At 38.0% G+C, this 15,591-nt stretch overlaps 1 protein-coding gene across 7 annotated transcripts in view; it reads left to right on the forward strand.

Annotated features, from left to right (window-relative positions):
- Positions 1–1,276: 1,276 nt before the first annotated feature.
- The window catches only part of cep170aa (centrosomal protein 170Aa), a 39,265-nt gene continuing 24,950 nt past the window's right edge, over positions 1,277–15,591 (forward strand). For all 7 annotated transcript variants that reach the window (XM_080868626.1, XM_080868629.1, XM_080868627.1 and 4 more), the window contains exons 1-4: positions 1,277–1,432; positions 11,049–11,108; positions 11,648–11,787; positions 15,192–15,281. In XM_080868626.1, the coding sequence (XP_080724752.1) occupies positions 11,683–11,787; positions 15,192–15,281 (195 nt within the window). In that variant the 5' untranslated portion in view covers positions 1,277–1,432; positions 11,049–11,108; positions 11,648–11,682. The remainder of the gene's footprint in view (positions 1,433–11,048; positions 11,109–11,647; positions 11,788–15,191; positions 15,282–15,591) is intronic.

A 15,591-nucleotide genomic window follows, 5' to 3' on the forward strand; every position in this document is an offset into this window, starting at 1 on the left:
AGGCATGGTGAAAGAGTACACTGGAGGAAAAAAATTATCTGTGCCAGTGTTGCTTCTTGTCTTTCTGAATCTACTACACAACTGCTGGACAATGGTTTCACCCAGATTCTTATCAACTTCTATCCTTTCTTTCCATTTTCGTTTCCCTATGTTAACCATTTCAGATTGCATAGGGGATGCGTATCACAAACCTATAAGATCTTTAGGCCATACTTGACAGGCTTGTTTGGCAGTGACACAATCACTCGGGGTGAACTGCTGTCTGAATGTTGAATGAATGCTGTCTTTTAATCCTAATTTCTCTAATAAGAAGGATGTTTCATGAACTTTATCATTTACCATTTTTTATTACCATACATTCTGTACATTCTTTTCAACCTATTCTTTTTGCAAACTAAAAACATCACAATCACATCACATCACAAAAAACAAAACTGAAAAATTGCTATCTACTATGGAAGCCCGTTTCCACCACTAAAAAACCCAACATTATTTGCCATCCATATATCAAAATGGCAGGTTTTTATCTGAAAAAAGTCAGAGAAAATAACTCCAAAATGACATAAATCGAGAAAATAACGTAAAATTTCCAGTTAATTTTGAGGGGGGAAAACACCCTGAAATGATGACTAAGAATAGCAATAAAAATTTTTAAAAACTACCTCAAGTTCCTTTTAGCGGAAGCAGATTTCTATACCGTGACAGCGTATGAATACAACTTAAAACACCATTAAGGGAGTTTTCTTTACGATGGGAAAATGTTTTATTCTGTTTCTTTAAGTTCCCCAAGAAGCATGATAAATGTTTTTTTATGATAAATTTGTTAATACTTTTAGCTAAATTTTATATCCATAAATGTAAGTTTACTAACAAAACACCATATTTCTGTCATTATTTTAAGGATGTGGAAATGTACATACAATCAATATCAGACTCCACCAACAAAAAGGCTCTCAAAACAATTTATGTATGTGAATTTTTGCGTGTATTCTTATAATTGTTACCTTTTTCTTTTACCCCTGGCTTTGTGTGTTCATGTTCTGTTGTTTTGTATACTTCATCTGTTCGTATGTTGTATACTCATTGTTTGTTAAATAAAGTTTATTTAAAAAAAAACAAAAAAAAAAACAACAACAACTTAAAACACCACTTAAATAATGATCGACGCCTCAACTCGCAAATCTGAGTATCCTGTTGTCTCTTTGACATTTATTTTGAAACGTCTGACCGGAGGCAGCGATTGGCCTATTTGCCACTTCGACGCCTCTTTCAGGATGCTGGTCCGCTCGCCGCTGTTTTGCAGGGAGTCAGTAGCTTATTGCTGAGCAACGGAGGAAGAGAAGGCCACCGCATAGAGCCAGACTGAACTGCAGCAACGACAGGGCTGGGCTCCACACGCAGTCACAGAGCAAAAAACATCTTTAAGGAAAGGGTAAGTGTGGAGTGTACTTGATTTTTTTTCTTAGCGAACAGTATACAGTGGACAGTCCGTAGTATGGTTTTAGCTAGGTGGTTGACCGTTACTCACGTGAAGTTTGCGGCAGACAAAAAATATAAAGAGTCGCTTTTTCTTTCCTTCTGCAGTCCACTGATGTCAGTTTCCTCTTTCAGTGAGCTCATAGAAAATTCTCCCAAATTTTCAAACCATTAAACCTGCATTAAATCTGAGTAAAATTTAGGAAACAAAAAACACTCCGGCTCTTGTAACGACTAAGCAGACTGGTCTGACTCCCTCTTGGCTAACGGGATGGCTACTATTGTCAGCAGCGGCATGACAAGCCCACCCTGCTCCACCTTTGTAAGCCGCACAGACTATAGCCACTTTGCTGCCCTTGTAAAAACACCGGCCACATACTGCTTCACTCCAGATCAATACTATTGTTTACTACTGACCTGATTTTATCCAGTAGTTGCATCCTTTTGTAGCCAGACAGAGGCTAATCGAGACAAGATGCACATCAATGAAGATCGGTCACACTGAACGCTTTGTTTATCTTAGTGGAAACATGCTACCCCTCGGGTCTTCTTTTAGTCTGTATTGTCTAAGAGGTAGATTTTATGGGCAGGTTTTGCTCTAAGTAAGACAACTGCCGAGTGTTTTCCGATAACGGACCCCCCTCCTCTTCTTCTGTGTGGAGGCTTTGTTTTCGTGGGGCAGATGTAGCTGGCCTGCATGCATCCGCTCTCTTTGTGTTGAGTTTGATTTTTTTTTGCTGTCATCATCACATTAGCTGTAAAACTTTTGAAAATAGAAGCAAATGCTTTAGTTTAAATGCCATATGGTAATTTGATAACTCTTGACAGGCTGTTCATAAGCAAACGGTACTTGACGCTAGAAATCAATGCAAAAATATTGTAATTATTGTTTAATTACTGTTACCAATTTAGCACAAATGCCAGAGGCAGATGCATATCAATCAAAGCCTCACAACTGTTCAAAACATTTAAAATTAATATTTATATTCACAGCATTAGAAGCTGTTTTATTTTATGTAATCAGCTATATTATGCCCTTTAATTTCATCCAGTAGACTCAAAGGTGCTGGTGAAAGTCACTTGCAGCTCTGGTCTGAGTTTATAACCCGATTAGATGTTCTTTGACAGCTACGTGTTTGACATCAGTGTATCTTGCTAGTCTCCTCCCTCAGCTGTAAGAATTCAAATTTCTTGGGTTCGAGCCAAAAGAATGTGCAGATAATACCATCCAATCCAGTTTTGCTCCTTTTCCCTTTTCTCCCCTTTTTCCGCCTTCTTCCTGTGTTCTCCCCACAAATGTGGCTGCCAGCAGGGTTGTTGGCTCCACTGGCGGTTGCATTTTTAAAAACTGTGTCAGTGTCACAGGACGGTTGCTGCACTTTCGGAGAGGAAGCAGCAAACTGACTGAAGCTAAACTACAGCCGAGCCTGACTACAGACTTATCTATTACACTTAAAACATAGCTTTTTTGAGTTTTATTTTTCTTTAGAAAGAAAATCTAGAAGCTTCTTGCAGTAATTCGACTATCAGTGCTGTTTGATCAACTCACATTTAATGTGCACTGCTGTAAATTACCATACTCATTGAAATCCCGCTTTTTCGCCCTGATATTCTTTCTCAGCATCTTAACTCAATCTGCTGTTCAAAGAGTAATTTGTATGCATATAGTATATCCTTCAGTAATATTTTCAATTCTAGTTTCAAGTTGGGGACATTTTTGGAGACTCTTACTCAGCCTGCCCACGGCCATTGTGTATAGTAGGAAGTTTAGGAAGTGAGTTCATTTTACTTCAGTGGCCCAGGAGTGTTATGTGTGACAGAAAACAAGCCAGTCTTGAACTTAGTATCTGATTGTATTCAGTTGTATTTAAGATGTTGTTAAAAATTTTGTATTTGGGAGCCTGTAGCTAAAAATAGAAGTGAATCTCAGTTTTGTAATCTGCCAGAGTAGAAACGTTAAAAGGGTTATGACATTCACATAGCCTTGCCTGGTAACGCTCATGCTGGCGTGTGGTGTCAGAGGGAAAAACAAGAGAGGTGAATAGCGAAGTCTGTGGTTACAAATTGGGAGAGACAGCACAGTATACCAGACAAAATACCCCAAAACAAGCTTGGAGCATTTTATATATACAATCATCAGCCTCTCCCTTGTTATGGAACATCAAGGGTGTGTCTGATTTAAAAAAAAAAAAAAAAAAAAAAAAGCCATTTAACCTCTCACAGAAAGAGAAATTACACATCTGTTTTGGGGTGTAACATACTCCCCTCTGAGTTTCCTTCATTTGATACTTCTTTCCACTAGATATCAATCTTATATTTGAACATGTTCTATTCTCATCTTTCCCTCTGCCAACTCCTGATTGTCCTGTTATGCTAATGTTTATGTTTTTTTCCCTTCTAAGTGCAAGAGTGAGAGAGTTCACTATTTTTATCTGCTACTGAAGCTATTGCTACAGCCAGGATAAATGTTGGCACCATAATCAAAGTGGCAGGGTTGGCCAAATACTAATGTTCCTGTTAAAGGGCCATGGGTTAGTCATTATCTGCTCAGCAGGGGCTATGCGGGGCCATTAGAGCAGTCATCAGACCGAAGGTATATTTGAAATGACTGCAATATGTTTTTTATGTAAATGGAGTTTATATGTTGTGCCCTCTTGATGCTAAAATAGGTAAAACTATCTACATGAATAATTAGTTAGTTAAAAGTTTCAGGTTTTTGTAATTAAATATTTATTTCTGGAAGTTTAATAGGTAATTTGTGTTGTTTTTTTTCATTTACAATTTATTTTTCTTATTCCCTATTAGAAAGCTGCCTCCAGACCTTGTTTCTGAAAAATGTAGTGTACCCATGCTCCAGAGAATGAGTCACATGAAAATGACTATGCTTCAGGGCATGTGCATCATTAACTCTCTTGGATTATTAATAATCTCTTTTTCAGCATATCTATATTACTGTAAGGATTGCCCAGGGTGCTGATGTTCCTCCTTCCACTCAACATGAATAATACTGTTGTTTTTCCCATTAATCCTGTTCTTCATGTTCTATAAAGGTTAAATTTCCATCAGTAGGGCTATAGTTCATTTTGAACACAAGGGTCACTAAGCATGTGGTGGGTTTATGTCTTATGGCCAGGGTGTGCTGGGTTGTGTTTGGTAACAACACTGAAACAGTCAGGATGGATGCTGGCTAAATGATGGTGTTTGCTTGTTTGTTCCTCTTGCCGATGGCTCATGTGGTGTGTGTGTGTGGCTGCTTTTCTACACCATATGGTCTTTTCTGCTGCATTGGACTGTTTCTTTTTCACCCACATGCTGCATGTAAAAGCCACATCAACTACACATAGCCATAGCTGCACACGCGCACCCAAGTTTCTGCTGACTTACACTGCCCATAATGATTTATTATGTCCTTCCATGGTGCTATGACTCTGTCACATTAGATTAATGTGGGTATATAGTCTATTTTTGAACCAGGTAAGATATGTAAGAATGAAGTCCGGTTTTTACATACACATTTACATTACTTTATTAACCACAGTGGTAAAATATGGCAGTTATTCTGGCAGTTCAAGGTTATCAGCTAATGCTACCAATTAGAGCAGAATATTAGGATTTCTCTCACCAAACTTTTTGGGTGAACTTTACCACACTGGCATGTTGCTGCTTGATATTAAAGGCCAGCCAGTTATATATGGCAGTTCAATGTGTTTTTAAAAATTATATATCCATGTAACAGAGCTAGTGAGCAATCACCTTGATCTGATTTTGACAGTCAGCAGTACCTTGTGCTTTCCTGCTAGCAGACTGATTAGTTACTGTCTCTCCAGTCAGTCTTTTATCTCTCAGTTAGATTCAGTGTTAACTTCACCATGATGGTAGTCCTCCTTCTACTTTGGAGATATGCTGTAAGCTGACCACTTTTAACCACAACCAGCTAGTAGAATGCTGGTTTATGTGCATCGTTACTGAGCTCACTAAAACTGCAGATAAAGAACACAAACAGCAGGGCAGGGCGATCCATAGGACGATAAAGTCACTGGAGAGGCAGTTGATTATTCTTGAGTTATTTATTGTCACAAAGTATTTATACTAATATTTACATTTATATTTAAGAAAGCATGAGTATAGCCTTAAAAAATGTTTAGAAAGGTCTTACATGCCAATACATACTTATGATTTTGTTCGATATATATAATTCAGTTTGAGATTAAATGGAATATTAAACACTTGTTTACTTTAGATGTACATGTGTGTGTGTGCGCGTGCGCGTGTGCATGTGTGTCTAAAAGATTCTCATTTGGCTTAGTTCTTGTTTTTTTTTGTTTTTTTTTTGCTCCTGGTGTTTAAGCAGGGTTTGGATGTTGGAAGAGCATCCTTGGCTGAAATACACACTGTCAGACTGCATTCAGCCTTTTTATGATGATAAACCCAAAGTGTTTATTATGGATGTCAAAATATACTCTGTAGAATCCGGCTTTATATCAGACTGTGATGAGGTACCTTTTAACATAATTTGGAAAGGCAGTGTTTTGATTTTACTGGCTATTCTTCCTATATTAGAAGAAGTTAAAGCAAGCCAATGTCATGTCACAAACAATAAAATATCACAGAATGGTATGTCTGAATCAGCCATAGCTTCTTCTTTTGTGTTCTCTTAAGAACATTTTTGATGTACCATATCATTGAATTATTCTTAAATAAAATCTAATTTATTGACTGGTTGCCTTTGTTATTCAAAGTGTTGTAACTTAGTGCTTTGGACCGATACCGATAGACTTATTTCTCTTACATTAGACATTAGACTGTAAACATGTTTGACAACGGTGTCATACTCATGTATTAGAATGGTGCATTATATTCTGTGCAACACAATAAAACTTAGTTTCTAGAGCTGTAATGTTTATTATTTTTGTCAGTGTTGAGATCACAACTAATTAATCCAATTTTGCCTTGAGTTTGGGAAAAAATAGTCTTTCTAAAATAGGATTTCTTGGTACTTTTATTAGAATTAAATAAATCTAAATTGAAAACATAAATAAATGTGCACTAAATCTGTCATTGCCTGGCGGGGAAGGAATTTGAAAGGAAGAGATTTTGCTGAAAAACAAAATAAGAGCATTATCGTGAAACAAAATGCTCCACAGTTATTTTATTTCAATTATCATGTTTTAAAAATTATTGAATGTAAATTCTATTAAAAACAAGTGGTCACCATTGGAAAACTTTAAAAGGAAATAAAAACATAATTTTTTTTTTTTCCCATAAGCAACAAAACCTATCTCATATTATGGACAGAATCTTTTTTCTTGTGGAAATTGTCTGGTATATTATTATATCACAACAAGAGCTGGGATACTCCTTTTGTCTCGTTTTTAGAAGAACAATAGATTGTAGTTCTCCACTACATGCTTTCATGTCTGTATGTATGTAGTCGACTAAGCCATTGGGGGATAGAAAAGCCTTTGTCTGTTTGTCCAAAGGTTACCATCTTGTCTTGAGTTCGTTCACCTGATTTGCACCCCTCAGGGTCCTTTGCACTCTTTGCACAAAAACATAACTAAGCTTGCGAGACTGATTCAGCGTCTCTGACCTATTATTTATTGACATTGATCTGAAAGCCCTCACAGATCTTCCATTGGTGTTATTGAAAGAATAGGCTTCTTTGCTGTTTGTTTTGTCTGCCAGTATACTTTCTTTTATTGGTTTTATACCTTCAAGGTACTCCAGAACATCACATACCATCTTTGCTTTCTTTGTGAAGCTACAATATTGGTTATACTATCAGTCAGAGTGACCAGAGTTTAATTTAGTACAGCTATTGCTCTGTTCTTTGTCCGTTTAGCCTAAGGGCCTGTAAGTGCTGAAGCTACTGTAACTACTGAGTGCTGTTTATATTTGGACAATCAGCCTCGGCTGTTGTAAACATTAGATGCATTGTCTCATGTCTGCCAGACAAATACCAACCAGACATAAAAAATCAAAGCAACGAGTGCCTGAAAGGTTTTTTAAATGTAATTACTTTGATTGATCCCAGTGAATAAGCAACAAATGTGACTATTATTATTATTATTATTATTATTATTATTATTATTATTATTATTATTTTCGTATTTTATTTAACTGTTGTCAGATACAGGCTATAAATGCAGGCATGCAACCACGCCCTTAGAAGTACTAAGTTTGGCTCTTATCATAAGACCATGTGGAAATGAGTGTGACGAAAGAATGAGTTGTCTCTCTGTGCTCATCCCATCTCTTTCCCCTTCGTCCTCTCCCTCTTACTGTCTGTCGCTTCGTTTGCGTAGGACATATGTGTGTGTGATGTCTCTGTGTGTGATGTGGTGCGAGTCAGCTGTCATGGTTGTGCCAGTTGATGTGACATCTGGAAAGTTAGAGAGGAAAAGCAGATGAGTGTTTTCTAATGGTTACCCAGCTGTTGCATCATCCTGGAACGCACACTCCAGCCAGATGCTACGTGGAGAGTAGCAGGCCAGTACCAAAAAAAAAAATCATATTAGGTGATGCCAGTAAATAAACTAGTGCTCACTGACATCACTTCCTGCCGCCCTTCAGCCAGCGTTTATGATTGGGTAATTCATGTCAAAGGAGGAGGTTTGAATTGTTGAAAGGATAAAAGGCTATTTGTATAACTTTTTCTGGTCCGAAATACATACGAAATACAAGTGCAGTTAAATTGGATTTTCCAAAAGTCAGCGAGCAGCCTCGCTATAGATAACAAATGTTTTTTAATTCATTTCAGCCTATCAAAAATCACCTAATTGTGCTCTGTGGATGCAAAGATGAGTGTCTGCAGCGAGGGGCGCTGCACATGCTTCCTGTATCTCCTCTGCCATCTCCTCTATACAAAGAATTCACAGTCATCTTAGAATAATCCTCCTGTTTCAGTCCTTGCGGATGTGTGTGTGTGTGAGATTGAGTGCGTTGGAGATAGTATAAGTGCAGGTCGGGGGTGGGGAAATTCCTTTCAAAACCCATGAGTCACTATTCCTCCTTATTAGCCCTAGTAGAAAATGCTGCTGAAAACGTGCTACATCGCCACTCCAGTGTTTACATATATAAACAATGTGTTTAAATATGTATCCATCCATTCACTTCTGCTTATCCTTTTCAGGGTCGCGGGGGGTGCTGGAGCCTATCCCAGCTGTCATAGGGCGAGAGGCAGGGTACACCCTGGACAGGTCGCCAGTCTGTCGCAGGGCTAACACATAGGGACAGACAACCATTCACACCCACATTCACACTCACATTCACACCTAGTGGCAATTTGGATTATCCAATTAACCTATCCCCACAAGTTTGTTTAAATATGTAAACAATGAAATATTTTTGTCCTTCTTTTGGCTACGCGTTACACATTAGTGCTTTGTGAATTGCCCATGCAGTGCCTTATATTGCATGATATGTCAGACTAGCTGTCCAAAACACAAGGACTTTTCTAATATTTCTAATATTGTTATTTGGATGCACTCGCACTCACCGTTTTTATTATAGAGAAGGAAAAGACTACATGCAGAACTGATAATATTTCCCTCTCAGCTGTGTGTCCTTCTTCAGACCTACCACTGCATTCCTCCATCTGTGCTACGTCTTTCATGTGTAATAGTGAGAAGATTTTTTTCTTTTTAATGGCACCATAAAGGAGACTGGTATGGATTGCATCCAGACTATTTAACCACATTCTCATTAGGCTTGCATTCTGATAACAGTTTGCAGTGGTTACTGAGACAGGCAGCTCTGTGATGCTTTAGTTACAGTCGAGTAGGAAACCAAAAACAATTATAGTTCTGTTGCTAGGTTTGGTTGCACTAGTGGTGTATCCAAACACCATTATCTGTAATATCTGCCACATAATGTTCACATGTACCTGCAGGTTTGTCAATACAAATTGTGCCACCTGTTAGCCAAACAGGTGGAGCATGCAATGTAAGCAGAACATCATTAGTTGGAATCTGATCATTAGCCCTGGTGCTGGATTTAATATATGATAATAATCTTATTTATTTTGCAGATGAAAACATTTTAAATTAGTTTACTTTTATTTTAACTTCACAGTTAACATGAGTTTACTATACTAAAATAAAAGGAAGAGAAGTTATGTTAAAAAATAACACTTAGCAACATGACTTGGATGGGTCTCAAGTGAAACCTTTTCAACTTTGAGGTGAGCTAAAAGTTGCAAAAGGACTAAAACACCTCTCCGCAGAAGTGACCAATACAAGCTGTGCAAATCACTTTATATTTGGTTGGTGCTTAATACTTATGTTTGCTCCTGATAATTGCATGTGAAAATGCAGAGAAATCATAAGTCAGATTTAGTGATTTGAGAATGTAATCACTGTTGTCAAAATGTGACATCTTCAAAAGTGCTTCTCTCTATAGCAGCTTGTTGCAGCACATTACTTGTATTTGAGTACCTACCAAGTTTCTAAATTTTCCTATTAAATCTTTCACTCAGCATGTAAAGCTGTCAGATATTCAGAGTGGTCACTGGAATGAAAGCTGATCTGTTTTACATCAGAGACAGCTGCTGACGATACAGTCCTATTCCCAACCCATATTTCCTACAGTGTCATGCAAGAACTGAGGTGTGCAGTTGATTAAAACTTTACCCAAGAGATTATTGAGTTGGTATACTAAGTACTTAAAAGGTCAAGTGAGCAAGAGCTTAGCTCAATAATCTTTAATTCCCACTCTGATGGGCTTTTCTTGGCACTTTCTACACATGACAGAGAGCTCTGGTTATTTGAGTGCCACTTCAAATTAATGTCAAAAGCTTGGAAACTTATTTTTAATTTGAAATAATTACTTAGGAAATGTTTTAGAACCGTCCAAACCCCACATGAACAACAGTATGTTAAAATGAATTTCATAGCTGGTACAACATTAGTTACAGCTAAAATTGAGTTTAAAATGTCCCTTTAGTCTCATATTTTACACCCTGTTGCTTATTCAGACAGGAACAGTCACTCAGTCTGTTGCTCAAAACAAACTTCTAGCATGCTCAATCAGTTTAAAAATAGGTATAGAGGTCAACAGCCCATCAGTTAGATCTCCTTAATGCTGTAGTTTCAGGTCTAGGCAGTTAGAAAGTAAGAGTGGCTGGCTTTGACCTCGTTTTCAGCTCATCTGAAGGAGAGCAAGGGGAGGAGGGAGGCAGGAGGGAAAATGAATGTCCTGATGGGCCGGCCAGCCAACAAATCTACATCACTTCCTCCTCTAACATCTGGCAGTGATCAAGGCAGGCACAGAGAGAGAGAAAGAGAGAGAGAGGATGTATCTTACTGGCTGGCCCAGTGTTCATTTCCAAGCGTAGACAGAGGCATCACATTGCAAGACCGCCCACTCGATCTCATTCCCCCTTGGAGCAAAACAAAATGAAGATGGAAAGAGTTGTGAAAGACTTTTTCTCATCTTCTCTGATGTCGTCATGATCTTGTCTGTCATATGAGGTTACCAATTTTCCATGATGATAGAAAATCTATGATTGGCTGAATCTGTGAGAATAAATGAAAAAGAAGAAAACAAAAATGTTGGTTCTTCATCTTTTTCAGGATGGCGTAGCTGTGTTTTGCTGTCAGTGGTCAATCTGCAGTGAGCTACCTGGAGCAGAGGTGTGTAGTAGAGTTCACCAGCATATTTCATTCAAATTATGACTTACTTTTGCATACATTCAGATTACATGTACGTTAATAAAGAGTTCTGTTTTTGAATACTGTGGTGCACTGATAAGTTAAACCTTGATCAGTGATCTCCACAGGGTATGGTAACAAACACATTTTTCATTCTTTTTTATTACAATCTGTTATTTTAAATAATACTGTTGGTACAAAACAATTCCTCCCACTGTTGTTTATATACTGTTTTTATAAAAATTATCTACACATATTCGTAGATTTCATTTCTGAAATATGATGTATCAACATTTATTTAGACGGTAAGACTTAGGTTGATTCTAAGAAGAGGTGTTTTCTTGGGGGGGGGACTGGCTCTGGATTATGAGGAAAAATGCCAGGATTACAGCTGTAACCTATGAATTTGAATTCTATACAAATATTTTTTGCTGAGTGGGTAATTTGGTGTGGATTCAACCACATCTAAAATGTGGTCACCGAATAACAGTTTACTTACACTTCTGCATGTTTCTTTCCAGGAGGTTTGCATGAGAGGCTGCTGCAGGGTACAAAGATGAGCGTGACCTCCTGGTTTCTGGTTAGCAGCGGTGGGACTCGCCACCGACTCCCACGGGAAATGATCTTTGTCGGCCGGGATGACTGTGAGCTCATGCTACAGGTAAAGACATTTGATATGCCTCTTTTTTTTCACTGAAAAAAGCCCCAATAAAACAATCGTGTTTGATTTTACTGTTTAGAGATCATTAAAACTGCTGTACACATAGATTTTTCGCAGCCTTAGAAGTAAGCTGTGGAGTTCACATTGACCTGTTTCATTGGACAGTGCAATAACTGTACCAAGGATTGAACAACAATAGCACACAATGCTCATGCTGCTGCTCTTAAAGTAGCAGAGGTTGATTTATATGTCTGTATGCTGATGTCGCTGCAGCTGTGCATGCATCCAGAGAGACCACGTGCATGCTCATGTGTACCTCTGGTCACTGCACTAATAATAGAAAGTGGGGCAGATACCTCTTGAGTTAGATCTTTTCTGATGTGTGTTGTTGTGGATAGAGTATTCATCCATGGCTACAGGACTCCAGTTATGACATTACATTTTTAGAGAACTTTTCACTGCCACCAGTGCCTGTCAGAAAGTATGATTGTCAAAAACACATTTGTTTAGGACTCACTGATCCTGAGTCAGCAGACATTTTCTGTTCACTGTTTACATTATGCATCACACATACGCTTCTGTCTGCTTTTAGTTTCTGTTTTCAGTACAAAACCTCTATACAACACTGAAAATTAGATTTTCTGTGTGTAATTTGTATTAGTTAAATGATAAATGTTCAGATAATCAAATCTAATTTTCATAGTTTAATAGTGTAGATTAGCTAATGCTAAAACACAAAGGACTCTAAGCGTTATGTGGCTAAAATAATTTAGATGTCATGCGTTGAGTGAAATGCATATGAAGCAGAGACTAAAGTTGAGATACATATGTATGTGTGTACAACTTTTATGGAAAAATATTTAAAAATGATATGTTATAAAACAAACTCGGTGATATCTTACTAATGTCTTTGCATCCATAAAACTTGGAAACTACTTGCTGTTCAGATGGTATCGTATTACGCCTTTACAATCTGGTTTCTCACAGCCTTCAGTGCTTAAGTAATACAGGTTGTTTGCTTTGCTTTGAGTTGTAAAAGATCTCTTTCTTTTCTTCAAGTGGTTTCTTAATGTGTTTTTGATGACCTGCATGTCTTCGGGTTCTGTATGTGGATTGGATGTGGATTTTTCTTTCTGTGTGTCTTCTTGTAATTCTATCCCTCTGATGTGTTTGGAACCAGAGAAAGATAAGGGAACTATTCCAAGTTACAGACATTGGTTTTGTGTACTTGGACAGCACATGAGAAGCGGCTTACAGTTACCCTCCATGTGACTGTTTTAACAAGCCAAGGCATCATCACATGGTTTAAGGCTGCTTGTGTCATGCACCAAATAAAACTGGAATGCACACTCACAGATAGAATATCAAAATACAAGTGAATATATGACAGAATTTATCACACAGTTGCTTGAGTGGTCTGCGTAAGTGTTTTGTAGATGTTGTGTTGTCAGCTTGAAGAATTGGCTTGTTTTTCCCATCAGTCATACTGTTTGTGCTACATTGCTTTTGACAGTCATGGTATTTGCAAACTAAGGATAATGATCCGAAGCGCCTAGCTCTTATTTTCTTATTGAACAGAGAAGGTGTTTAGTGAATAGAGGAACACCAAACTATGATATTAATTTAACCTCTACAAATGATTTTTCCTGAATTAAACATTTTGAGGACGTGGCTTGGCTCTGCATATGTTCTGTTGGTTGTCAGTGCGTCTGAGTATAGCAGCATGAGTCCTCTCTCCTGTACAATGAGCAGCTCAGCTGGTCTCTATCCTGTTTGATCTAGCCTAATCTCACTAAAGTAATCGCTTTCACAGTTGGCCCTCTGGAGTTGCTTCCCTTGGTTTTACTAAGCCTTGCAGCTTTATCTTAACATTTTTTCTTCACCACGAGCATGTTTCTTTGTTTAAACAAGGAGTGAATGGCTTATAGGAAAGTCATATGAGAACTGAATATCAGATTCAGCTCCCATAATCAGCACTGGCTGATTTCAGTGGAATAAATTCACTATTGTCTGCCTTGCTTCATTGCAGAAATGACTTAGTCTTTGATTATTTTTAGTCATTATTAGTTCTATTTGTAATGTTGCCCAATGTATCTGTTACTTTTATAGTTTCCATCCTTTGTATTTGTCTGCCCTGCCATCATTTGTTTCACCTATGCTTGATTGTTTCCACTTGCATCTCGTTGTTACCTGTGTTTCGTCACCAATCGCCTCTGTGAGTATATACAGTCCTGTTGACATCTGTGTCTTTGTGTATTGTTATGGATTCTTTGAACACTGCCCTTGGGCCCTCTTTTCAGTGACATCTGCATTGTTAAAATTTTGCATTCAACAGGTTAGTGAAAGAGGTTCTGTGGTTCCACAACCCTAAAGCCCTTAGACGAGCCTGAGTTTATGCTTGTGCACATATTTACCGGATATAACATCTGTATTTGTCAGCGTTGGAGAGGTTTAAGGCTGGCAACAGAAATGTGGTCACTCCCAGATGAGCTAATCATTGAGAAATGACTTGCCTACTATCAACCCCAGATCCAGCAGACTTTTCAATCTCAAACAGTAAAATTAAAATGGAAACATTGACATTTCCACACAAAATAATTCCAGGTTGTCCTGCTTTATTTGCATTTTTATAGATTTAGGGTTTTGCAGTAGATATCTGACTGCAGCAAATTTGCTAACCAGTCAGTGTCATTGCAATTCTTCAGATACATGAAACATTTGTGTGGCACTGGTACATGAGACATATTTACCAAATTCCACAGCATATTTCTCTCCGAGGCTCTTGCCATCTTTTTTTTTTTTTTTTTTTTTTTTAAGCTATGCAGAAGGTTGCAGTGTTTCTACTGGAAATTGTTTATCCTCCAAACAGCCTGCTTAAAATCAATATTTTACCTCCAATCTCCAGTTACTATTCCACTGCTCCTCTTTGTCTACTTGTGTGTGTGTGTGTGTGTGTGTGTGTGTGTGTGTGTGTGTGTGTGTGTGTGTGTGTGTGTGTGTGTGTGTGTGTGTACAGCTGTGTACAAATGCAAATGATTACAAAGAGCCCCGACACAGACATTGAAATACCTGCTGATATGCTTAGAGTTGATATGATAGTAGATATCATATGCAGTAACCCTGATATTTACCTTCAGAGTTACATTCTTGACATTGTCATGGATTCTGATAATTCCACAAAGGCTCCGGTTCAGTGACATACAGTATTCTAATCGTTTATGTAAGAAACAGTTACTGTCCTGATGTTTAGTGTGAATAACCTGTGAATCTGTGCTGGAGTGCAACAGCAAACATGAAGAGTAAAGCCAACAATCACACATTATTTTGAGGTCCAGATGTCAATAATCACATTAACAGCTGTTACCACTTGCTAATGTTTCGTGTTTGTTTCCTTTTGTTTGAAGTCGCGCAGTGTGGATAAGCAGCATGCTGTCATCAACTACGAGCCTGGGACTGATGAACACAAGGTTAAGGATCTGGGCAGTCTGAATGGGGTGAGTACAAACACCAAAATATGCTAAGGACAGAAGTAAGCATCAAGATAAAAAGACTAGAAGAGGATACAGAGTCAAAAAGCAAAGGGAAAAGGGGGAGAGGATGGATGACAGATGGGGAAGAGTAAGATAATAAAAGGATAGAGAGAAATAGAGAGAGACCAATAGATACAAAGAAACAAAACATTCAATATAGTCAAGTTAAAAGTAGGAGAGATGGAGATGAGGTCAGAGATTTGTTTATTTCTGGAAGTCATTGGGAACTTCTTTTCTGCTGCTAATCAATCACCTTGTCAATCAAGATTCATAT

Source organism: Rhamphochromis sp. 'chilingali', assembly GCF_963969265.1.
Source record: "Rhamphochromis sp. 'chilingali' genome assembly, chromosome: 20".
Taxonomy (NCBI): domain Eukaryota; kingdom Metazoa; phylum Chordata; class Actinopteri; order Cichliformes; family Cichlidae; genus Rhamphochromis; species Rhamphochromis sp. 'chilingali'.